The sequence below is a fragment of the Panonychus citri genome, unplaced genomic scaffold (assembly GCF_014898815.1).
Source record: "Panonychus citri isolate SS breed McGregor unplaced genomic scaffold, ASM1489881v1 Contig00126, whole genome shotgun sequence".
Lineage (NCBI taxonomy): Eukaryota > Metazoa > Arthropoda > Arachnida > Trombidiformes > Tetranychidae > Panonychus > Panonychus citri.
Genome location: NW_026515531.1, coordinates 3,918 through 29,335, shown reverse-complemented (window position 1 = coordinate 29,335; position 25,418 = coordinate 3,918). Strand labels below are relative to the sequence as shown.

The following is a 25,418-nucleotide window of genomic DNA, read 5'->3' as shown; positions in this document are numbered from 1 at the left end:
CACTTAATTTATATTATAATTGTTGATGATTAACGTCATTAGATTGTTATCAAATTGTAGTGATTAATATTATTGATGATGTTTAAAAATCATTAGCCCGGGAACTCCCAATCTTGTTGATTATTGATTATACTTGAAGATAACCGGTTTAATTAAGTTAAATAAACTCATTTGTTAATCAATGATTTTAATTGCCAAAGATCATTGAATGATCACCGACCACGAGAGTGTTGATTGTAATTAACTTGCAACTTTATAAATTAATCAAATAACATAAGAATTGATTTCTTGATTGGCCATCTGATTGATTTTATCACAGATTTTGAAGTAGTCCAGATAATTGATTGGAATTGAAATCAAAATCATTTTGGTTTTTAAACAAGTTTGACAGGTTCAATCATTAAATCAAAAGTTGGAGCCAATCAATTGAATCAGGTTTGTTTGTAGGAAAGTCTAGAAAATTAACAATTGTGAATAAAAGTTGATCAATTAATTGTTATTAATACATCAGCGAAAGGGTTGTGATGATGTTTGATTAGGGTTTAGAAAATAAACTTCCAAATAAAATAAATTCTCTCCGATTTTGACTGAATTTGCTTCTTGGTGTGTGTTTGTTTAAATCTACAATTGAGATTCAATCGGTTATTATATAACCAAGAATTAGATTAGATTATCACAATTAGCCGAGAGATAAATTTCCAAGTGTGTTAATAGATATCAAGGACTGATTCCATTCTCTCTCTCTCTCAAGGATTGTACCAATCAAGGAAGAAAAGAGTAAAAGAGAGAACGATGTTAAAGAATAGAATCCAAATTCGAAGCTGTCCTTTATTCTTAATGGCTGATCTAAGCTCTTCGTTTCCCACTCTGATGTTAGACGAGGTTTCCACCGCTGTACCATGGACTCTTTGAATCTCTTCATCTTGTTGGAGGAAATTTTGTTGAAAAGTTTTATGTAATTGAGCAATTTCGAAAACATTTCCTTCAATTGATCTGGAGAGAAAAATGAAATAGAATAAGAAAATATGAAAATATGAAAATGAAATTAAAGGATAAACGATTGTTTTAAGAGACTAAATTTCGAAATAAACAGAAATAAATCACTTACTTGGTTTCGGATTCTAGTAAATTAATGTCGGCAAAAAGTTGGGAATTTTCGTTCTCAAATAATTGTAGCTCCTCTTTGGAGAAATCACTTAATTGTTGAGGAGATAAATCATTATAATCATTATCAAAATTGGAAGTTAAATTTCGTTTCAAGGGTGCGAGAGGATCGTTTTTGATTAAATCGTTGAAATTATCTTCGTCATCATCATCGGCGTCACGAGAATAGATAAACTCATCTGGACAAGGTTCTTTGTTGAACAAATCACGATCTAATCGAGCGAGTTTTTGTTTATCGGTGATTCGTCTGATTCTGAAGGCTCGAAGGTCAGAAAATAGATCACAAACGACTTTTAGATAAGTTTCAATGGATTCGATTATTGCAGTCATGATGTCACGTCTTTGTACACTTAACTTGGTCCCTTTCTTTTGCACTACGAACAATTTAAAAAAAAAAGATTGAAAATGTTGTTAGTTTAACAATTAACAATTAGAATGAATTTTGCTCAACTTACTTTCAGCTTTGAGTGATTCAATCTTAGATTGACAGACTTTCATCGATTCAACCATATCCTGATCGATTTGATCTCTTTCCATGTCACTCATGGTTGATGCCCGATTAGATAGAGAACTACTACTCAAGATAGAGAAGAAATTAAAAGAAATTAGATAAGGTTTAAGATTAGAAAACAAGAAAATGGGTGTTATCAATTCTCAAGTGTTTTGAATGTTACATGTTGTAAAATATTCAATTGAGGTGATTGGTGTTTTTGTTTAACAATAAATTCCAGACAATTTACACTAAAGAACTACAGTTAGAAGGTTGGATAAGCGATAGATTAATTGTAATCGATTGAAACTTACAACATGTCGATATAATCCCGTCTTCTTTTGATGAGAAATCTTTTCATGGCAGCAATAGTTTCAACTAAACTCTTAGCCCGAGAACTTAGTTCCTTAAATTGTTTACTATTTTTGGACGATGAGTTTTTAGATGAAAGAGAAGCCAATAATGAGCCAAGAGGATCATTCGATGAATTAACAGATGATGATGAGTTTCTATCATTGTATTTAACAGAATGAAGTTTCTGTTCAAACACGTCACTTAAATCAACCGACATTTTTTTGGTTACCAATTGAAAAGCAAAATCCAATTACCAGTTAAATGAATTAACACCGAGATGAATTAAGATTTACCACGGAAAAGAAATCCAAACCAAAGGAAACCAAACAACCAGAACGTTTAAAATACTAGAAAATTAATTAAGAAATCGATGGAAAAACAATGGAATCAAATTAATTAACTTAATTTTTAGAAAATGAAAATAAACAAAATCAAATCATCTGTTCAATAACCGTAATCACATTACCGAGAAGGAGAAGGAAAAAACCGCGTCCGGGTTTCCATGGTTACGGGTAAATTCCAACAATTAAAGGGAATCAATTTGGATTGATGTTAATAACTCGAATCGTTTTCATGTAGAAAATATAAACAATCAAATAAATATCAAATTTCGATTTTGGAGAACAAGTAATTGTCTTAAAAGATTAGAAATTATGAAGTGAATTTCCAAAGAGTGAATTGTTGAACCAGAAAAAGAAAGAAACAAACAAAAACTGATCATCGAATTGTCGAGTCGGACTATTTATGCTTATCTATTTTTTCTGGTTAAAACTCTGGTTCCTTTTGGTTGAAAGAGAGAGAGGAAAAAACTCAGGAGAAGAATATCAGTTTGAGTCGGTGTGTTAAAGTTAACCACTTTTCCCTTTTTACAGTTACTTTTAGGATTTTGTATTAGGAAGCCTCGGATGATGATTCCAAGATGATTTAGATTGTGATTTAAATACCACATGATATCACTGCCTTTTCTGTTTCTATTATCATCACCATCATCATCATCAAAACTTGAATCATTCCCGACCCATAAAAACCCACCAGAGAGACCAAAATTTTCATCCTCATCGATTCCAATCCATAGAGTATTATTAATCCAAAGGAAAGTTAAACATATCACTGATACCAAAATGTTGTGCTGTGGACGTAAAAAGGTAAGAATAGTAAATTAAATTAACTTTCAATCCTCGAAACAATTTAAATTAGTCTGATTACCTTTACTTGATCATCTTCGATGGTGATTCAACTTTATCCGGTTGATGAATCCAATCGATGTGAACAATTAAGTCCAATATTTTCATGTCCTAATTTTTGGGTTTCTCCTTTTTCTCATTCAACTCTATTCGTATCCTTTTCAACTTTTTTTCATATCAACAATTAAACAATTTAACCTCCTTCTCTTTCTCTCTCTAATTCTCAATAGAATTAGTTGATTTGCATGACAATTAAATTTCTTTTTCGTTTGTTCATTCATAATTTCTGCATGCGATTTGGCCTTTCCTTTTTTCTTCTTCCATTGGTGTTACTGCCTCTTTCGATTTTCCTTCTTGTTCTTTCTTCCTTTTTACTCTCTTGTCTTTTCTTCCCAAGAATTATTATCTTCCTCTTTATTCCGATTTCTCCTGAAATGTTATCCAACCATTTATCTTTTGTATGTTTTCAGAATTATCTATGGTGGTAAAGGTGTAGAGAGTTCGATTGTCCCTTAAAGAGAAGAGGAAAAAAAAAGAAAGTGAAGATTCATTTCAATTAGATTTCTCTTTCTCTTCAATATTTTCACCTTTCCACAGTCAAGCATCAATTTGACAATTACAGGGAGTTAGAAAAATAACTTACAGGGAGGCTCATATTTCCTCTTCTGCGCAAACAACAAGGTGTCATTTGAATTCAATCATTTTCAATATGTAATTACACATAAATCAGATACAGGTTCAACCATTGAAATATCCGCACCTTGGTACCGGTCAGCTAAATATGATGACCTTTGACTCTTTTTTGAAAGATTGTTGTATCTCTCTGATGAGTTGAAATATAGAATTGAAAAAGTTTGAAATCATTTTTTTATGAAAATTAATTTTTATCGTTTTTTTTTGACGATTATGATTCTTTCAGGATGCTCGAGGTCCAAATCAACGGATTGTCGGTGAAGGTGGCGGCCTTGGAGCTCGTTATATTACTCATCCAAATTTCCCCATCTATCAAGATCCAATGGATTTGTCAACGGGTACATTAATCGGTGGTCCACCTTTACGACGAGCAGTTCATTTTCCGGTTTCAGCTTATTCTTTTCATTCTGGAGATACTGAGGGCTCTCGTCATCCGGATATGGTGATTCAGGGTGATTTCCGAAAGGTTAGTGGTATTACCTCAGAGATATTCCGTCAAATTGAGGCAGTTGAAAGGGAATACGATGCAACAACAGCGGCTCATATGGAGGCCGCTGAGAAACGCGGTGAAATGTTAATTAGACTATTAGATCCTCGAAGTCTTGGTAAAGCGGGAGCTGAAGTGGCAAGAAAATATCTTGAACCAAGTACATCAATGGATGGGTCAACCAGTGTACAGTTTGTTGAAATAGTTAAAAGACCCGGACAAACATTAGGACTTTATATTCGTGAGGGTGATGGATTCCGTTGCTCTGATGGTGTTTTCATATCAAGAATTGCCTTAGAAAGTTCTGTGTACAATAGTGGCCTACTTAAGGTGGGCGATGAAATTTTAGCTGTTAATCTAGTTGATGTTCGTCGTATGTCTTTGGATGATGTTGTTATCATTATGTCCATACCAAGGCGATTAGTTTTAACCATTCGTTCAAGGGCAAGTCGTCTGGGTGGACCTTTGGTCACCGGTCCAGGGGGAAGTTTAATGATGGGTAATAGAAGATTATATGAAGGTGAAGAGTATCGCCAACCTCCGGTTGTTGTGTTGAAAAAGGAGTTTGGTGATGAAGAATATGGTACCGATGATTTAAGTTCTAATCGTGATGATGATAATGGTCATCATCTTTTAACTGATCGATTACAAGGTTTACCTGGAGCTGATTTACCTTTACAACCAATGGGTGGTTATCTTCAACATGATAGTGATGCTTATTCAGAATCACCTTATGGTTATGTTAGACTTGCCCCTCGGCCTCCTAGTGCACGACCAGGTGACTCTTGGTCAGTTTCTGGTACATTATCTCGTAAACCTCCATTTCCTGGTTTACCAGGTTCTAGTATCCCTGGTATGGCGACAGTTAATAGTCCACTTGTTGGTCAAAGGTTTCCTAGAACAATGGATAGTTTAAATCAAATTTACTCTGGTTACAATTCTGATGTACCTTATGCAAGTTTACCTCGAGGGGGATTACCTTCAACACCGAGTCGCTCACAGATAATGAGTCGATCTTTTATGGAAAGAAGTTCACCAAATCGTCAAGGGAATCGTTTTTTAGGTGAAAGTGATTACGCTGGAGTGGGCACAGGTTCACTTCGGCGTAACATTCGTCTACTTAGAACCGAAAGTGATAATAATATAAGTCCATTAAGTCGAGAATATAATCAAGAACATTATATGAGACCAAGAAGTAGAACTGTTGGTCGACCAATGACTTCAGCCGATTATCATAGTTTAGTGTCATATGGTAAAGGTGTAAACGATATAAGATCTTCACTTTCTACCCAAGGATTGTCAAGTATACTTCGTAGACGAGGTCAACATCCATCAGCAACCGATGGAAGTGTTTCAGATACTGAGGTTGGAGGTATAACGGGTTCACATCCGCTTCATTGGCGACATAAACCTCCAGGTTTACCTCCAGGTCGATATAGTGATAGTGGTACACCATCAAGAGAGGGTTACCAATGGAAGAGTAGTTCACTTCCTCGTCAAAGTGCATCTGGACTTGCATCAGGAAATTATCGCTACAATCGTTCAAGTTCACAAAATCGACGAGGGCAACGTGGTGGTCAATCTGTTCGGTTTGAGCGTAAAAATCCCGCCTACAATTCAGCTTATGATGAAGACAGTGATGGTGCATTATCGGCTCCCGAATTACCAGAAAATTATCGGACAAAACGTTCATTGGGTAAGCTTTTATGTCCATCGAAAACGGCACAATCCCGTCACCTCTCTGATTCTCTTTATCTTTCCTTCATTTTCTTTTTTTCGTTCCATTTTGTTTCATTTTTGATAATCGAAACCTTAGAAAAGAAAAACAATAGAAAGATGAGAAAAGGTTAATGTGTGTCATCGAAAGTGTCACTAGTTTACCTTAGAATCTATCATGTTTACTCTCGTTCATTTTTCTTATTTATCATCAATCTATTATTGAATTTGTTCAATTCATGTTTTCTTTTTCATCTTCGTATTGATCTGTCTCTTGAATGTCCTTTTTTCTGGTTCACCAGTCATCACGAATTATTATTTTTCTAAGAGAGAGAGAGAGAGAGAGAACAAAAAGAATCGAAAAATTATTTTCATATTAAACATTTGATGATTTTCCATTGAATTGAATAGTAAAGAAAAAGAAAAACAGAAAAAGTTTTCTTCTCATTAGTTTACCATGAATTGTCATCATGATGATCTTCTTGGAGGCTTAAGGGGCTAAAAGTCTAAACAGAATGATGATTAAAAAGAATAGTTTATCATTAGTATATTATTAATAGTAGAAAGTTAATATTAAGTAATGATTATGGAAAAAGTATCTCATGATCAATAAAGATTCAGGGGATACACACACAAACTGGTAAATAATGTAATAGTTTGATTCATTGTAACAATCAGGGATATAATAATGAAAAAAAAACTATGTTATTATCATTAGTGAATGATAAAGTTACTATTAAAAATCATATGGGAACAGAGGAGGATCAGATGTAAATTAAATTGATTTAACCTAAATCATCATTTACAATTAAATGTCCGTTCATTTTTGTTTCACCTGAGATTGTAACTGTAACCATGTAGATTGTTGTTTCCATGATAATGATAATCAGCATTTGATGACAAATGTTTGAAAAGTGATTTATGATGATGTCCATTTGGAAATGATGAATAACAGGAAGATGAAGAAGAAAAAAAAATAACAATCCAAAGGTAAATGATGATAATTATGATGATGGAGAAGAAGAAAATAAAAAACGATCATCATTTTGATGGTGATAAATGAATAAGCTTATTAATTGATTTGATGGAGACAAGATTAACCATCAGCAACACAATCCAATCCAACAATTAAGGTATCAAGGTTAATAGTTAACAGTGAATTAGAACTTGTAATTTGGTAAATTGTCAAGATAAACATTTGAAGATGATGACAATACCTCTTTCACAGTAAAGATGAAGAAATGATTTTATAATCATTATGATTGACGAAAATATTTTTCCATAACAAAGTTAATCAAAGTAAATGTTTACAGATGATTAACATGATGATGACCATCAAAATGATTATTATCACGATAAGCTGCTCTTTATGATTACAAACTATGTACTGGACAATTGTTGATTACACAATGATAACTGTAAACAACAATCAGCATTATAAAAAAAAGAAAATTAAATTGTGATCAATATTAAGCAATTAATTGAGGACCATTGACATTTAACGATCGTCTATTAGAATCTAATAAGTAATAAAAGAGAGAGAGAAAAATTAGTTTAATCGCCAAATGAATGTAACAAGTTAGATAGAGAATTAAATTGTAAACAATTAATTCGATAACAAAAAGAGAATATTAATCAAATAACATAGAAAAAAAAGAGAAAAGAACAATTTTCTTCTCTTTTCTCTGTCTATTTCTCTTTCTTTTTTGAAAAGATGAAGAGAAAATGACAATCAATCTATTTGAAGAACAATTTTGTTCTTTTCTCTTATTCTTCTTCTCTCTATTTTCCATCATCATCTGTGTTCTTACCTTTTAATTGTTGTTAGTCTTTTGTTTTTCTCTTTTAATTGTTACCATCAAATTGGATTAAATGTTCCATTTGTCTTTTTAATTCCATGTTTTCGTTGTTCTTTTAATCCATCATCACAATTTTATCCTTTCTCGAGTTTTAATCCACTTTCAGTGTGTTTTAATTGTTGTGCATCATCTTAGTCTCATCAACATGAACAACAAGAAAATCAATCACTTTGACAATTAGAATTGTTTCAAAATCTTCTCGCTTTCCAATTTATATGTAAATTGTTCTGGTTATTTGGTGATTGTTGATTGTTGATTAATCAATAGATAAATCGATAGAGATGATGATCCTGTAAATTGAACGGAACACACAAACAATTAGTCAAAAGAAAGAGTTAATCAGTAGAAATGACGATCAACAAGCTAATTGTTGATTAACTAAAAAAGGATCAGAAACAATTGAAACAAAGGTAATGTTATTATTATAATAATTAATAGAAATGAGAAAATAATAATTAAATCAACAAGAAAACACTTTCCCAGGGTTAGAACTGAAAAGTGAGGTCATTTACCATCATCGGACCGGGAAAGGGGAAAAGTGTCATTGCATTGACACATCGAGAAATCAATTTTCCGCCATTTTCTTATTTCTCACTTTCTTTTCTCTCTCATTTGCTCTCTCACTTGTTCTCTTGCTTTCTCACTCAAAAGTTACTTTTTTTAATTGTGTTTTAATCATGTTTAAGTTAATTGTCTCTGTTAATTTGATCAAATCAAATTAATTCTATAAGTGAATGTTAAAATTGTTCTCAAAAAATTGAATTTCATGCTTTCGATTTTTCGAACAATTTGTCAATACAAAATGGCGACTTTTCCGGTCGCCATTTTCTATAAAATTTTCTACTCTAAACTCACTCTACTCTTACGTAAGTGTAAACATCTTATTACTTAAATTGCTATTCCATCTTAATGTGTTTAATACAATTTAATGTTATCCTGATAATCAAATTAACCGATAATCTTGATTTTCTTTTACTTCTTCATCTTTTTGCAATCGTGTCTTGTGTGTGTATTTAATCATCATCATCTTTTTTTTCTGTGGTCATCATCTTAATGATCATCACCGTTATAAAATCAGTTTAACCACTTTAATAATTAAATCAAAGTAGTTAACCTTTTCTCTTGTGTTCCAAGAACTGGACGATTCTAATTTCCATAATCAAATAATCATCTCTTTCTCACGATCTTTCTTATACATATAATTTTTTTCTCTTTCTTTTTTTCTTTCTACTTCATGACAATATTGATCTTCTCTCTTTCTTATCCTATTATTATTTTTTCTCTCTCTCTTTCTCTCAACGATTTAGTTAATTATTTACATTAAACTGTTAATATACATTTGTGATCCTTTACCTACTCATCATCATCATCTTCTTCATCTTCTTTTTTCATGATGTAACCTAACTCTTTCTCTTTCTCTTTCTCTCTTACTTTCTCTCTCTCTCTCTCTTTCTTTCTCTCTTACTTACTTTTTCTTCATTTCCTTTCCATTTTTATCCTTTATCTGCTTCTTCTTCCTCATTACTTTGGTGTCTTCTCATTCCTCTGTTGTTTATTATTGACAATTTCATCTGTTTACCTGGACTTTGTCAAAATTATTCGGTGAATGTGATAAATTTTCTTTTCATCCTCTTCGTTATTGTCCATACCTGTCTTCTGTTTTGCTTCTCCACCTTTGTGTTATTTTATCTTCTTCTTCGCTTTTCTCTACTCTCCTACATCATGGAAATCATCATTATCATCACAATCTAATTTCTAATCAACGTAAATTGCAAAATATTCATATGCAATTGTTGATACGTTAAATTAAAAAGGTCGTCGTCACATGAGTGGTGGTCGACTCCCTCAAGAAGAGTGTAAACAATGGATACCTCGAGCTCCATCAACATCAGCAATTTATGAGACAATAAGACGGCAAACGACAGGTCGATCAACGGCTCTTCCCTCCGGTCTAAGTTCAACCAGTCTCAGCAGGATAGCTCATAGTGCTGAAAGTTTACTCGACACCATAAGAACGGTAAGAATTTACATTTGATCGTTTTCGTCCATAATTAATGTCCTCACTGTCCACCCTTCAAACTTTTTCATTAAGTTATACAACCGAATCTATAAATGAAAATTTAATTATTCTGATTAGTTTAAATTTGTTGTAATTGTTACTTTTTATCAAACCCATTTGAAAAAAAAGTAGATGAGAGATTCACACTAAACAATCAAATACTTTTTACAAATCAGCTGAGAAAAGTAAATTTTCCAAGTGTCAATAAGAAGAAGAAAAAAATCTTATAACAAATCCTGAAGACTTGTAACTTCAAGTTTCCTTCTTATCTTTATCTATCCTTGTATTAGAATAAGATTCACTTGGATTTTACCTTTTAAGAAGCTTGTCTTGGTGAAGAAAATCTTTACGAAAAGCTAATCTATCTTATTACAAGATGAATGATGTAACATCCAAATGCTTATATAATACAATAGAAATGATCAACATTTGGATTGGTCAAAATGATGAGGTGATGAAGATAACTCCAGAATAAGAAAAAGAATGAGAAATAAAAATCTGTTAGTTATTCGTTACCATTCATTTGAAAGGAAACTGTTAATCTGATTTCTTCTTCATATTCTTGGGTATATTCGTTCAGATTCCAAATGCATTCTAACAGCATCTAGGGAGAGAGAAAGAGAAAGAGAATGATAATAATAAAATAATAATAAGGAAAAAGAAATGAGAGAAAAATGTCTAATAAATAGACAAGGATAAATCATAAATCAAATGGATAAGTCAATTGTTGTTTACAAAATGAAGGAAAACAGTTAATGATTAACTGAATTGGTTAGAAGCTCATCTTAATATAAAACCAGGAAGAAGAACAACAAAAATATTCACCTCTAATCAAGTCAAGTCAATAATGATTAGAGTAATTTTTTTCTCTTCTTCTTCGACTATTAATTTGTATTTGTTACTTACAATTCATCACCTTAACTCATTTAACTCTCTTATTTGTTTGCACCATGGAAACTGAAAAAGCTTTCTCATGTTCCAAATTCCTTTGGAACCTTCATGTTATCATCATGGTTGCAAGTTGGTGTTATTCATTGTGATGATACATAGATTAGAAAAGCTCCTCCAATGATCAATCTATCATAGAATGAAAATAGTTGAAATAACATTAATATATAAGTGTCAATGGGTTTAGATGATCTTAGCAAAATGATCATTAATCATTGCAATTAAGGAGATTAATGTATTGTAACCTCAACTTGTGTGTTGGTTAGATTGTGTGTTTATAATACTTACCTTTGATAATTTATTATAATTTGTGGCTCATTTGTATCAATTCTAATTGTTTTTCTTTTGTTTTTCTTTGCATTGATAATTTGCTTATTTTATCAACTGTTGAATTTAATATTGGTCACCTCGTCAGGAACAGCAGAAAAATATGCTCGCCGATATATATGCAAATCGACCAGGAGTTGGAACTGACCGATCAACTACTCAGTTACCTTCAACTCTTAACCCTGATCTCTCAAGTGATTCTGTTTCAACCATTGGTTTGTCTCATTCTTTGCGTCCGGTACCACCACCTCCTCCTCCTCGGCCTCTCATCTCTTCTGCAACAGCAATCGCCATTGGTTCAACTCCACCGGTAGGATTAACTAGTGGTAATACAACTTCCGGTTCAATTGTTCCTACAAGTGGAGTATCAAGTGTATCAACAGCAACTGGATTAATTCAATCGTCATTAACTGGAGACCATCTTAGATCAATTCCACATCCAACACCGGTGAAACCATCGGAGGAAGAAAGACTTCACCTATTAACCTTAAATCCTCGGGAATTTTTCAAATATCGTTATGAAAAACCTCCACCGGAAGGTGAAACATCTCCATCAACTGGTAATACAACAACAGGAGTAACAACAAACACAACAGGCCGAGGAACAAGTGAGGTATCAGGTGAACCAGGTAAAGAAGTGACAACTAAACAACCTTCCGGTTTCAATGGTATTCTTTGGATACATTTACTTGCTGGTCGTGGATTAAGATCAGGAAATGTTCCAACCAATCATCGTGACTTATATTGTGTTATTGAATGTGATCGTGTCCACAAGGCTAGAACAGTAGTTCGAAGTGGTGAGAGTAGCTTCGATTGGGATGAAATATTTGAACTTGATTTAGTTGAAAACAAAGAGATTTCATTCCTTTTATACAGTTGGGATCCTCAATATCGTCATAAATTGTGCTACAAGGGATCAATCAATTTAATTGGTCTCTCTTTGGTTGAAACTCCTGTTCACAGTCTTGCACTTAAAATGGAACCAAAGGGAACTTTATATATTAAAATTCGTTATAAAGATATAAGTATTTCATACCAGCGAACTCCTCTTAGTCCAACAATCGCTCCAGCTAATGCTGTTTTTGGCCTAGGAATGGAAACTTTAGTTAACCGGGAAAATTCTGGTCTATCGATTCCATTAATAGTTAAACGATGCACCCAAGAAGTAGAGAAACGAGGTCTTAATCTTGTTGGAATCTATCGTCTGTGTGGATCAGCTGTACGAAAAAAGTTACTTCGTGAATCTTTTGAGAAAAATTCATGGCTTGTTGATTTGTCCGCTGAACATGTGCCTGACATCAATGTTATCACAAGTAAGTGGGAATCAATTTTTATCTGCTCTCTGCTTTTCTTATATATTTTGGTATCTTCTTGTTGGTAATTGTATCTCGATTTCTAATTAACCCTTGGGTTACCTAAATTAATCAAAAAAAAAGTAGATTAATTGATGGTTCATATGAAATGTGTATGAATAAATTTACGTTAGTTTTGTTGTGATTATAAGCATCATAAAAACAAATCACGTAAATGATAAATTTTCTTCATCGTTTTCTCCATAAGTATTCAGTTGAATACTACGACATGCTTATGGGAAACTAAAAACTCTTAATGTGAGCTATGAATCAAAGTAAAAACTCTGGCTACTCTTGATACACTTGATATTTACAACCAAAGCCCATCATCAAAAATACATTGATGATGATGAATAAAAGGGATCAAGTTCAACTGAACTTTATACACATTGGAGAATTGTTTGTTAAGCATTTGCTCCAATCTTGTAGAGATGATAATTTTGACCAGATTCATGGGAAATTATCTCATCCAATGAGTTAACCAAAGTTAATTCCATAGTTATCCTTTTGTTTTTGTCATTCTTTTCAATGAAAAAAAGACAAAAAAAAACAGTTGATGATATTTGAATGTACCAAGGTTCATCTTTCCAATTTCCAATCATCCAATTGGTTCTTATTGCTTTTTCTTTCAATCTTTTACCAGATTAAAAGGTAATGAGATAAAATAATCCATATCTAATAGAAAGGTTAGAGGAAGAAGAAGAAAAAAACAAGATAGAGAAACAGGTAAAAAGATTATGAGAACAATGGATAATTAGAGAGAGATGAACAAATTAACGAATCAATCTGTCTAATTGGTTTACACGTTATCAATAAGACATAAGAGATTGATTCACAGTTTGAGAATGTATCACCAATCACACTTCGTTGATACATAATCATATCCGGTCAAAAAACTCTTTATCTTGTCAGAATGTGATCATGTTCCCATGAGAGGAAATAGATATGAATACATGAAATAATCAGTAGAATTGATAAAACAAAAATAAGATGATGAGAGAAAACAAATTGAAGGTAACACATACACACACACAAGACAAATACATAGAAAAGAGATAACATTTTCTCTATATCTTTTCTTTATGTAACAATTTATCTTTGTTCTTATAATCAAACTGACCAAGAGCAATGATAAAAAAAAAAAGATTGACCACAAATGAGAAAACACCGCAGGTAAATTAATCTATTAAAGTGAGAAAATGAAACAGATAAAACAAGACACTTTAATCAATAGAAACACTAAACATGATTAAAACTGATTAATTGGTTAACAATTAGTGGTTAAGAAGAGCAAAAAATGAACAGATTAAAATTTAATTTGTTTAACTTTGTAATCAGTTTAAGACTTTGAGTCTCCAGAGGAAATAACGTTCTTATTGGAAAAACGAGCTTAGTGACAAGAAGAAAAGAATTAGTGAGAATGAGGGAGTAAAAGAGAATAAAAAAGAAAGAGAATAAAGAAAGAGAAAAATTGAGTGAGTCGAATTTAGAATAAGAGAGAAAAAAGAAGAGAATGAAACTTTGGAATATTTAATGTTCCATTGTAAGTGGAGAAAAGAACTTCTTGTTTATTCTTTAATTTTATTTTCTCGACTTTATCTCAACTTTAACCCTTAATTTTTTCCTTTAATTTATTCTTAATTTATTAACTTTAATTTTCTATCTTTTTTTTCTATTTCCATCTCTTTCTCTCTCTCACTCTGTCCATTTATGTTCTTATTAAATTGTGAATCTCCCATGTGAACATTAATACGATGTGATTTTCTCCATCTTCTTTAATCCCTTTTTCTGTGTAAATCAATCTCTCTCTCTCTCTCTTCTCTATCTCTCTCTTATATTGACAATTAACATCTTCTCGTTGATTGGATTAATTTATTCTTTAATTTGTTAATTATCACATTCATTTCTAACCCTTTTGTTAAATCAGTTCAGCAAAAGATTGTTTATAATCATTAGTTTTCTCCAGTGGTTTTAAGATTCCCATTGCTACTGTTATTTGATTTTCTCTCTCAATTCTCCAGATTTGAAATTCTGTTTCCCTGTCAATCCTCTTTTTTTTAGTTTTCACATTCTATCTCTCTGTGAATTGTATTTGATTTTTTTTTGTCGAAAAATTTAATCGATCAAAATTGATTCCAAGTGGAAGTTCGATTTACTCGGCTGGGAAACCAGTCTGGGAGCTGAATTGTTCCCTGCCAGTCTGAGACCTTCAATGACGGAAAATATTGACCATGGTGGACGATTTTTCACTCCAACTTCAACTTCCAACTCTTCTAGTAGTGAATCCAATTCTAGTCCGTCCAGTCGATCAAATACCTTTGAATCGAGTTGTGGGAACATGAGTAACCTAAGTAATGGTCTTGGTGATATAAGTAGTCTTTCCCATGGTTCAAATAATGGTATTAGTGGCAGTAACAATGGGCATTCTAATAATTGTACAAACAGTGGAGTTGATAAAGATGGCAATTCTAATAACCTGATGTGGGACAACTATTGGCCTCGAACTAATGCTGCTGCTGACATGACATCTTCTGGAAGTAGTGACAATAGTGGTCGTGGCTCTTCAGATTGGCCTTACCGTGAATGGACTAACCAAGTGAACACCAGTTCTACTCCTATTCCAGTGGATAGTCGAGATGAGAGCTCACGTATTAATCAACGTTCATCCTTTAGCTTTCCAGGGGATGGTAAATTGTTGGACTTATGCGGAAGCTATGGAAGTCTCCTTTCTGCCAGTCTAAACCGTACCTGTGACAACTTTGGACAAGTGCCACCAAGAAGTGGTATCCGTGCTATCAGAGCTTCCAATTCAAATCAAACAAATACCAGCATTAGTTCAAACTCTTCTAGTCGACTTTTTCCCGTTAATGAACCTGCAGCAGCCTCATTTGAGTCATCCTTCTCAAGGTTGAACAATTCAAACAGCTCTGGACGTGATAGTCGAGAATCACCAACCTCTCCAACTAATTCTGATTCTGGTATCGCAATTGGATCATTGGTTTCTGATGAATATGTTTCACAACTTATGTCCCAAATTAATTTGGCCTCTTCCATCAACGAGGTTTGTCGAGCTCAAGTCAAGGCTTCTTCCCGATTACCAAATGCTGCTTCTTCGGTGTTCTCAATGCCTCATTCCAATTCTTTGGTTATGCCCTCATATCCACCTGGACTAAGTCGTACAGCCTCTTTTCCTGATCCATTCATGTTAACATCACTTGGTAGTGACAAACGTTGGATGTATGCTAAATTTGGGTCTCAGCGAGACTATTTAGATAAAGCTATTGAGCTCCAAAGGACTGCAGCTTCATACTCAGAGGCTACTCTTAAATGGAGTGGAAATATATCCAGCACGGACATAAAAAACCCCAGTTACTCGACCAAAGTTTTCCTTGGTGGTACGCCCTATGATCTAACGGACGAGGAATTGATCCAATTCTTCTCAGCATTTGGTCGTGTTGAAGTTGAATGGCCCAAAGAAAATTCCAAAACCAAACAAAAGAAAAAAGGTTATAATTATATGATCTTTGATTCAGAAAAATGTGTCAAATCTTTATTGGCTCGATGTGAAGTACGAAGGGGAAAATATTACATCAAATTACCTTCCCGACGAATGCCTGACAAGGATGTTCAGGTTATTCCATGGGCTCTGGCTAATAGCAATTATACCAAAGACTCAAATTTTAAAGTTGAATTTAATAAGACAGTTTTCGTTGGTAATTTACATGGTATGATGACTGCTGAAGCCTTAGCCAAAATCATGGATGAGCTTTTTGGTAATGTCATTTATTGTGGAATTGATGTTGACAAACATAAATACCCAATAGGTTCAGGTCGTATTTCATTCAGCGACGAACTAAGTCACATGAAAGCAGTTGAAGCTGCTTTCATTGATGTAGAAATGGGTCGAGTCACGAAAAGAGTAAGTATTCATTAACCTCACGATTTTAAAATTAAATTAAATATTAATGATAATTTCTTTTTCTCTTTTAGCTTCAATGTGATCCTTATTTGGAAAATCTCGCCTGTTCTCTATGTTCAACATCACCAGCACCACTTTTTTGTCGAACATGTTCTCACTACTTCTGTGAGCCATGTTGGAATTTCTTACATAGCAATGAAACGATGAGAAATCATCGCACTTTAGCAAGAAAACGCCGAAACAAGTAAATTCAAATATTTGGAAAAAGAAAATCATGGACACTGCAACTGCGGCCATTTAAAGACCAAATTCTATTTTTTGATTCAAGGGATTTAATTTTTTTATAGAGTTTTCATTGGATTTTTGCAATCAATTTCCAAAAAATTATTTTTTTCTAAGAATAGACTTCATTCCCTATTCTTAAAGTCACTCTTATCTTTTCCCACTCAAATATCTTTCAATCTCTCTTTTCTACTCTGTTATATCTCTCTATCTCTTTCTCTCTCGATAAAATTATCGTTATTTATCAATCAATATCTCTATCTCTCTCTCTCTCTCTCTCTCTCAATGATTAATCATTTATGTTATAAATCAAATTGAAATTTTGTGTACCAGGAATAAATTGTGAGCAATATTAGCAAATCAAAACAAAAAGCAAATCAAACCAACCAGATTAACCCGTTTATTTAAATTGATTGTTAATTATCACAACTAATCAAATAATGAATCCAATCAAAGATCAACGAAAATCGTGTATCAAGATCAGTCGAAAAAAATTTAAATCGAATGAGGAGAAATTTAATTATTTAAATTTCCCTCTCTTTTTAAATTCTTTCATTTTTTAATCGACCCCTTTTTCCATAGAAATGAGAATCAATTCCAACAAAGAACAATCTGTTTTCCATGTTAATTTAAATTCTAATTGTTTTAATTGTTAACCAGGTTTACTTAAAGATTACATTCGTGAATTACCTGAGCCTTTATTCACAAAGGCTCTTTTCGATATGATGGTCGATGGACTAAGTGTTTGCCTTCCCGATGATCCCCCAGGCAATGCCAAGTTAATGTTTAGCATATTAGAGTGTTTACCAAAGATAAATAGAGTAAGTGATTTAATATTTTCTTTTTCATTTAATAATAAATTTCCATCTTATTGATTAATACATTTTTCTTCTTAATTCGATATCCAGAGTACTGTTCTTTTCCTTATGGATCATCTTAAATTGATCGAATCTCATTGTGAACGTAATAAGATGAATTCTTCAGCATTGGCAACATCATTTGGTCCACTGTTCACAACTCATTCTGAAAGTGAATCATTGAGAAAACCTATTGAAGTGTTTAAATTTTTAATCGAAATTTGGCCAATTAGAAGAGGTAATTTTTTAAATTCTATTATTCATTAACTCGCGAAAAAGATTTGCGATATTTATTGTTTTCTGTTTTCTTTTTGACTTTTGTCGGCTTAATTTATGTTTGTGATAAGCTAATTTGTTTTGTTTTCAGTTGATGATTTGTATTTGGCAATTTGATCTAAGTCTAATCACTTGTCTATAAAATTAGACAATAACATGATTGTTTAGATTAGATTTAGTTGCAATAACTGTTATCCTTTATCTTACCACAATTAATCATTTTCTTTTTTTTTCTTATTCTTTCAGATTCTACCTCTCGTAGTAATAGTGAAGATTCAATATTGGATAATAAGCAATTACAGTCTAATCAAGGTGGAGGATAACGGTAACATCTACTGATACCAATAATCTTATTAATAGTAATAAAATGTCCACTTCTGGTGCTATTGTTGTAACGTCATCATGTCTACCGCCATCATCAACATTATCTTCCTCATCTTTATCCACTTCATCAGTAGCAACAACTATTCCTGTAATTGGATCACCATTAACCTATGTTACCTCATCATCACGCGATTCTTACCAATCTTCATCATCTCAACAACAACATCAGCCTCCTTCTCATCATCGTCATCGTCATCACTCACAACAACAACAACAACAAAATCATCATCATCACCGTGAATCTCATCAATCTCACCGATTACCAAGTAATGATGATGCTTTGGGAATACCTTCATTAACTCCTGGTCCATCACCAACCCAATTAAATGAAAGACTTACACCTGATTCACCTCCACAATCATTAACACGTAATTTGCCCAATTTGAGTGGTCATCAAACAACAGGTCCAATTAACAATCAGCAACATTATTCAGATTCTTACAGTTCAAATAATCCATTTAGAACTGATTACCATAGCTCAACAATTAAAGATTCCGAGTCAACAACAATCAGTGGGATAACAACAAGAGGTGGCGGTGGTAGTGGACTAATTAACACCTCAGGAATGATTTCCAGCACAATAGTTGATCGGTCAACGATTAAAAAATCTGTTGCTTGGGCAGCAGGAACCAGAAACAATGATGAATCAAATGAATCAGATCACAAGAGTAACAATAACAACAATTCAAGCAACAATAATCTTGATTCTTCTGATAATAATAATAATAATCATCTAAATAATAGTTAATCATCAACAACAACAACGGATCGGCACACAATCGTATTTAGGTTAAAATAATAATAATCTAAATTATGAAAATCTATTCACCATTTTCACCATGATAATAACTCATTTTGAAATCAGATGTCACTACATCAACCAGTTAACTACCAAAAACATGCAACAATTAACAACTAAAATCAAATATGAATCGTTTTTGTTTGTCTTAAATTGTGATTAATAGATTCTTTTTTGTTTTGTTTTCTTCTTGGTGGTTTGAAAAAAAAGAAGAATTGATTTTAACTCTTTTTTCTTAAAAAACAAATTTTTTTCTGCTTTTTTCGCTCTCATTATGTGGAGTTTGTTAATTGTCAAAGACAGTGGTTATTATTTCAATGATTTGTTCAAATTGTTTACAGTAAAAAAGATTTTCGATACAATAAATATGATTTAAGCGTATTAGGTAATGTTATTTCTGTTTGCAGTCGATGTAGACGTTGTTTCCCAATCTGCTTCCTAATGACTCGTCGACATATATCTTTAAGAGGTAATGGTTCAGCTGTGAAAAGAACAAGAATTAAAATTTTAAATTTTAAATTGAATTGAAAATGAATTATAAACAAAATATCCTTAAAGGTAATTCAACAAGTTTCAAGATGATAAAAATACCAGGTTATATATACCATATATATTAACTTTATTTTTGGATGTTGTAACCTATTTTTTTTTGGAACTTTTCATCTTCATCATCTAGAACAACTTGTTGGATTAGCCTTAAAGGCATTTTATTCATTTAATGTATGGTTTGGTCCGTTTCTTAAAGAATTAAATGTGAAAGAGAGAAAGAATGAGAGAGAACGAGGGAGAAACAAGATAGAAAGAAAGAAAGAGAGAGAGAGAGATTATTGAACTCTTCAAGGGGTTAATCACTTGAATAGTAACAATAATAGAGAGAGAAAGAGAGAGAGAGAGAGAGGGAGAGATTATATATTTTCTATTCATCTTCTCTTCCTCTTCCTAGTTCACTAAAGATATTTTCCTTCTTCTTCTTCTTCTTCCAGTAAAACCTGAATAAGTTAATTTGAACTTCTTTTTTTATTTCTTTTCTCAATCTCTCTCTTTCTCTCTCATCTGAACTTGACATGAGACTATCCTCATCAGTAACGCCAACTCATCATAACAACTATAGCAACAAGATAATTGTTGTTTTTGTTGTGGTAATCATTGACATTGGTATTAGGATTGTCGTTTTTACTGTCATCCTCATCATTATTATTTTTCTCTTTCTCCCCCTCTATTACTCTCTCTCTCTCTCACACACACACATACAAAAAAGATTATGAATGTCAATCGGAAATTCATGTAACTTCCTTAAACAGGTTCTCATCCTGACTATGGATGATGATGGGATAAAAAAGATTTCTCATAAAAACAACAAACAAAATCAACAAGAAATTTTATCAATATTTAGAAGATGAGTCACCATAAAACAAAATAAACATGATTAAATTTAAGGGTTGATGAACAGCTTTTGAACTTGAAAACTAATGAAGTTTCACCGTCAGTGAGTTACATCACAAAAGATGAACAATTAGAGAGGAATAAGGAAGAGGAAGGAAGAAGAAGAGATAAAAAGAGGAAAAGTTTGTTAAAAGGTTGAAAACACTTACGATCAAGTCCACCAAGGTATTTCATGGTAATCTCACAATGTCCCCAAACGGCACTAACGATGGGATATAATTTTTTTCCTTTTAGTCCACTAAAGGCAACACCAAGGTATTGATTGTCAACGATAAAGGAAAGTGTTCCTTCATCCATGTCTAAAACGGTAAGAAAACTATCTGGAACATTAAAAGTTTCGTCAGGTCTCAGATAAGCAGGATATGATTGTCCGGTGGTGTTATTCTTGGAATCATGATAAAGTAAACTACGTCCAAGGTCCCAACCCCATGATTCCGTATTAGAACCAACAAGTGACTGATAACCTTGGGAATGTAGGGGAGCTTCAGCAGTGGCAACACCAACCACAGCATGGGTTCCTCTTTGCCTTGTATTCCAGGTGATCTCCCAAAGATGCATTCCCCGGGTATAACCCATTTTACCTCTTATACAATCGGTACTTTGAGCCATTGGATGTCGGTGGAAAGTGAATACATCATCTTCTTTAATGAATATGTTAAGTGACCTATCATCCGGATTCCAGGCATGTTGTGACATTACTTCATAATCAACAGGAGGCATATCTAAAAGTACATCAAGTCGACCTGGTCGACCTGAATCACCACAATCACCTGTACCACAGAGACCATTTCCATATCCAGGTCCACCACCGGAAGAGTTTAAGTGTTTACGGGTGGAGGTCCAGTTACCCGGAGAACAGTGAATAGACCGATCATCTCGGTTGCCCCCATTGGAGCAGCTTTTATGCAAAGAAGAGGTTTTCTGACCCATTAACCAATGATAACCACAATAGATCAGATTACTTTGGATTTGACGGTAAGCCACCCAGCCTCTGGAACCAGATATATAAACAGTTACGTGTTAAGTTGCAAATTATCATACACAAAAATAGAGGAGAAAAAAGAAAGAAAGATAAACAGAAAGAAAGAAAGAAAGAGACACAACCCACGGGTCAACACAACCCAAAAAAAAAAGTAAACCAAAATGAGAGAAGAAAACGATTGAGAGAAAAGAAAAGAATAGAGTAGGATATTAACTTTTCTCTAAAGTAAATTAATATCGAAGTAACTATTATTCACCTTGGCTTTAAATTAATCCATTTACAGAGGAGAAGAAGAGGAAAACAATCACAAAGATGAAATAGAAGAGAAAAAAATTGATTCAACTCTAAATTGTCTTCGTGAAAAAGTGTCTTTCTTTACAACACCAAGAGAAGAAAAAAAAAGAGAATAGAAAACAAATAGGCACCAGTGAAGAAGAAGAAAGAACAATCAACACACAGCAAAGATGGTGATAGAATTTTTGATGATCACAGATTAATACACTTGATAGACAATTAATATCACAGTTAATTGTAAATGAGAATATTTAATAGAATAGAAAAACAAAATTAACTGAATAAAAAAAGTTAAATACAAAACGCTAACTAAAAGTTTACTATTCTTCCTCTTTCTTTATCTTTACTCTTTTTAATGTCACCAACCTTTTGGCTCTTTCTCTTCTCTTTCTCTCCCTTTAATTTTCTTTCTTTTCTCCAGCGCCACCTCTTGTTCTTTATTGCAACTCACCGATTTTCTTTTCTCTTTTTTCGTTGGCTTTTTCTCTTCTATGTTCATTTAATTGTAGATTGTTTTCTTTTTTAATTAGAGATTAATTTAACTAATTCTTTCTGTTTAATTTTCTATTTGGTGGATAATTGATTTGAGAAGCGATTCTAATTCTAATTTGTAAGTTATTTTGTTGTTTTTCTCTGTCATGGAAAGTTACTAATCATCTTTTATGTATTTTCTCTGGTTGATTAGATTGACTTGATTTTCGGCTTCATATTGTCTTTAATTGTCTTTGGATTATTGGCTATTTGGAATTGGATTTTTTTTTATTCTATTTCTTTTTGATTTGTTGATTAGGACCTGATTAGGTTTTGTTTTTCTGTGTTGGTTTCATTGCTTGATGATTGTGAGTATAAGTGTTTGTGGTTTGTTGGTTTGTGTTTGTCTTTCTTTGTTTTTTTTTCTCTATGGATTTGAATTTGAGAAAGAGTTGATTTTCTTAATCTGTTGATTCTCTTTTTTTTGTTGTTGTTTGATTTACTCACTTTTTCTTACAAACTTGTTTACAGGCCGTCGAACCGCTGTTACCACGATTCCTTGTTCGTTTCATCGATTCAAGAGTCCGCTGAATATTGATTATGATAATGGAAAGTTGGAAAGATAGACAAATGTGTCTAAACAATTTCACTGCTTATTATTGGTTTGAGGTTATTTTATAACAGTGATGGAACATAAGCCAAAGATGATTAACACCGTGATTAAGGCAACTTTATGATGAAGATGATGGTGGAAAATAATTCTATCCTCTTGATGATGATGAGTTTTAATGATTAACCGTTAACCTGTGTAATCTCCGTAAACAAAAAGTGATCACAACAACCCAAAATTAATCCGATTGTAAACTGGTATCAAAATTTCAATGTAAGTAAACAAAACAAATTTAAATAAGGCTTTAGATTAACTTTTAATTAACTTAAAATTACTAAGAAAATAATTAGAAAAGGAGAGATTTGAACAAATTCGGGTTTTGACTAATGAAGAAACAAAAGAAACCCAATGAAGAGAAGAAAATAACTCAATACGAATTGGATGTCAAGTCCGAAAACTCAACATAACGTCTGAGACCATTTTCCTCGAGATCATTAAACGGGGGCTACTACATAATCATCTCTCTTTTTCTCTCTTTCTCTCTCTCTCTCTCTCTGATCACCATAGTCTCTATCATTTGCAAGTCTGTTTCTTCCGCTGTTTCACTTTTTCTCTCTCTCTCTTGTTCTTTCTTAGGTTCGTTTCCTTTCCTTAGGCCTTTATTTCGACATCTGTCAATTTCCATCCATGATTTCCATCTGTCTGCTTTCCACGATGTTCTACTCTCTCTCGCTCGCTCCTTCATCGGCATCTTCTCTCTCTCTCTTCCTCTTTCCATCTGTCTACCTCACAGAATCTCTCTTACTCTATGTGACGATCTTTCTCTCTATCTCTTTCTTTCTTCCTTTCTTCCTTTCTTTCTCTCTTTCCCCATCTGTCTTACTTCGTTTTCTTATTTTGCCTCTTTTTGCTTCCTTCGCATCATCCTCATCATCAGCTCCCTCATCTTCTTCTTCTTCTTCTTCTTCTCCTTCTTTGTATCTACTATTTAAGTTGAGTGGGTCAATCACTCGATACGAGAGAACAACCAACTTCAATAAGGGAATAAATAAGAAAGCAAGAAATGGATCAAAATCTATGGTTACCTTTGTGTTTATCTTACCTTTAACCTTCATCCTTATGATTGTCATCATTACTTTAAATAACCTTAATTGTTAACCTATCATGTTTAGTAAATCAAGTTGCTTTTCCTTTGGTTTTTAAAGTGACAATTGGTTCCCAAAACCAAACTTACAAACAGCGATTCTTTATCCAAATGACATTGATAACAATTTACTAACAACAATTTCTAAAATTAAGTTATTCCCTTTCTCACTAAACTAATTCACAAGCTTAATTGTTGATAGATTAAAAATCTAATCTCTTATTTTAGCAAATTAATTACTTTACTATTTAAATGAAAGAAATGAACATTTGTATTCTTTTGTTTTTCTTTACAGATCTTCACAAACTCGACAAACTCATCAAAACAATTGATTCTCACAATTAGGACATTTAAAAAAAAACAAATGATTGGCGTTTATTTGAATATGTTATTAAAGTGATTAGCATATGAACAACTTGAGATGGAGATTGTAAAAGTTACTTGATTTGATATTGTTTTCTCCTGATGGTCACTTTTTACTTTAAGAATTATCGGTGATCATTGGAATTGAATTAATCATTATCAGAGACAAACCAACCACGAATCCCTCGTCCACCCGCTCGGACAATGTCCCAAAATTCAACGAAACTGTTGCGAAAATTGTTCCACCTATTTCGACCATAGGTTGTTACTGCATCTCGAAAAGATGGATCATCTTCATCATCATCTTGTCTTTTATTGATGAAATTTTGATTATTTGTATTAATTGCTCCTAATTGTCCAGGTAAATCGGGAAGATTGAATGACCAAACTTCAGGATTATTATTTTTACGCTGTTCTGTTGATGGTCCACCTTTTAAATTACAATATTGCCGAAATGAAAATGTTTTAATCAGTTAATTAGGTCATTTTTTTTTGTTATCAGATTAACTATTAGTAACCTTAATTTACTATCAATCATGATGATGAAAGTGATCAATAATTAGTTCAATCTTTCTTAATTAAATCAAGTTTGTGTCCAAACACTTACCCATCACCGGAAGGAGTAACTTTGTCAATATGATTGACACAATTTGTATTATGATGATCTTCATGTTATTTTATTTTTGTTTATTTCACTTTTCTATTAGATGGCAAGATGATATTAGCTTGATGAAAACAATTTATGGTTAACAATTAACAAAAATTCACTAAATTGTTGTTGATTAACCAACAGTCGTTGGTTAAAAGAGGTATCATCGGCAATGGAGTGGCAAAGAAAACACTATGGATACAAAGGAGGACAGAAAATTGTTACAATACAATCAAAATCTAAGAATCACTGAATTGATTGTTCACCAATAATTTATTTGGATTATAAATTGTTATTAGCAATCATTGATCA

At 32.7% G+C, this 25,418-nt stretch overlaps 5 protein-coding genes and 3 long non-coding RNA genes across 14 annotated transcripts; 3 read left to right on the top strand and 5 right to left on the bottom strand.

The window, feature by feature from the left end:
• Positions 1–113: 113 nt before the first annotated feature.
• LOC128390732 (syntaxin-18-like) lies at positions 114–2,877 on the bottom strand. The gene is made up of 5 exons (XM_053350488.1): positions 2,475–2,877; positions 1,969–2,355; positions 1,620–1,738; positions 1,109–1,538; positions 114–993 (listed from the first exon to the last, which is right to left on the bottom strand). Exons 2-5 carry the CDS (start codon positions 2,223–2,225, stop codon positions 747–749), a joined length of 1,053 nt encoding a protein of 350 aa, XP_053206463.1. The 5' UTR covers positions 2,226–2,355; positions 2,475–2,877; the 3' UTR covers positions 114–746.
• LOC128390723 (rho GTPase-activating protein 100F-like) lies at positions 2,852–19,531 on the top strand. Its single transcript, XM_053350477.1, is given in 8 exon segments — positions 2,852–3,153; positions 4,112–6,068; positions 9,762–9,964; positions 11,370–12,594; positions 17,495–17,655; positions 17,743–17,929; positions 18,214–18,285; positions 18,288–19,531. Coding segments are annotated over 8 exon segments (4,815 nt in total). The 5' UTR covers positions 2,852–2,955; the 3' UTR covers positions 19,100–19,531.
• LOC128390740 (uncharacterized) lies at positions 2,995–4,116 on the bottom strand. Its single transcript, XR_008325684.1, has 3 exons — positions 3,836–4,116; positions 3,215–3,703; positions 2,995–3,137 (listed from the first exon to the last, which is right to left on the bottom strand). It is a non-coding gene; the product is annotated as an uncharacterized LOC128390740 (long non-coding RNA).
• Positions 6,050–11,381, bottom strand: LOC128390739 (uncharacterized). 4 transcript variants are annotated; one of them, XR_008325680.1, is made up of 10 exons: positions 11,243–11,381; positions 10,913–11,083; positions 10,320–10,610; positions 9,819–10,053; positions 9,417–9,662; positions 7,900–8,237; positions 6,924–7,607; positions 6,545–6,594; positions 6,254–6,411; positions 6,050–6,183 (listed from the first exon to the last, which is right to left on the bottom strand). It is a non-coding gene; the product is annotated as an uncharacterized LOC128390739 (long non-coding RNA). The 4 variants fall into 4 exon arrangements; XR_008325681.1 differs by having other exon boundaries at positions 10,523–10,610; XR_008325683.1 differs by lacking the exons at positions 9,819–10,053; positions 10,320–10,610; positions 10,913–11,083; positions 11,243–11,381 and having other exon boundaries at positions 6,879–7,607; positions 9,417–9,770.
• On the top strand, positions 14,120–17,216 carry LOC128390727 (cytoplasmic polyadenylation element-binding protein 1-like). Its single transcript, XM_053350481.1, has 2 exons — positions 14,120–16,552; positions 16,624–17,216. The coding sequence occupies exons 1-2, from the start codon at positions 14,846–14,848 to the stop codon at positions 16,798–16,800; spliced, it is 1,884 nt and encodes a 627-aa protein (XP_053206456.1). The 5' UTR covers positions 14,120–14,845; the 3' UTR covers positions 16,801–17,216.
• LOC128390731 (SPRY domain-containing SOCS box protein 1-like) lies at positions 19,423–22,983 on the bottom strand. Of its 2 annotated transcripts, none has more exons than XM_053350485.1 (3): positions 22,848–22,983; positions 20,743–21,584; positions 19,423–19,631 (listed from the first exon to the last, which is right to left on the bottom strand). In XM_053350485.1, the coding sequence occupies exons 1-3, from the start codon at positions 22,910–22,912 to the stop codon at positions 19,486–19,488; spliced, it is 1,053 nt and encodes a 350-aa protein (XP_053206460.1). In that variant the 5' UTR covers positions 22,913–22,983; the 3' UTR covers positions 19,423–19,485. The 2 variants fall into 2 exon arrangements, with proteins under 2 accessions (XP_053206460.1, XP_053206462.1); XM_053350487.1 differs by lacking the exon at positions 22,848–22,983 and adding an exon at positions 21,832–22,196.
• Positions 22,324–24,529, top strand: LOC128390737 (uncharacterized). Of its 3 annotated transcripts, XR_008325679.1 has the most exons (5): positions 22,324–22,479; positions 22,555–22,708; positions 22,872–23,223; positions 23,587–24,248; positions 24,390–24,514. It is a non-coding gene; the product is annotated as an uncharacterized LOC128390737 (long non-coding RNA). The 3 variants fall into 3 exon arrangements; XR_008325677.1 differs by lacking the exon at positions 23,587–24,248 and having other exon boundaries at positions 22,333–22,479; positions 24,390–24,529; XR_008325678.1 differs by lacking the exon at positions 24,390–24,514 and having other exon boundaries at positions 22,333–22,479; positions 23,587–24,363.
• Positions 24,475–25,418, bottom strand: LOC128390736 (uncharacterized). The gene is made up of 2 exons (XM_053350493.1): positions 25,065–25,418; positions 24,475–24,887 (listed from the first exon to the last, which is right to left on the bottom strand). Exons 1-2 carry the CDS (start codon positions 25,126–25,128, stop codon positions 24,607–24,609), a joined length of 345 nt encoding a protein of 114 aa, XP_053206468.1. The 5' UTR covers positions 25,129–25,418; the 3' UTR covers positions 24,475–24,606.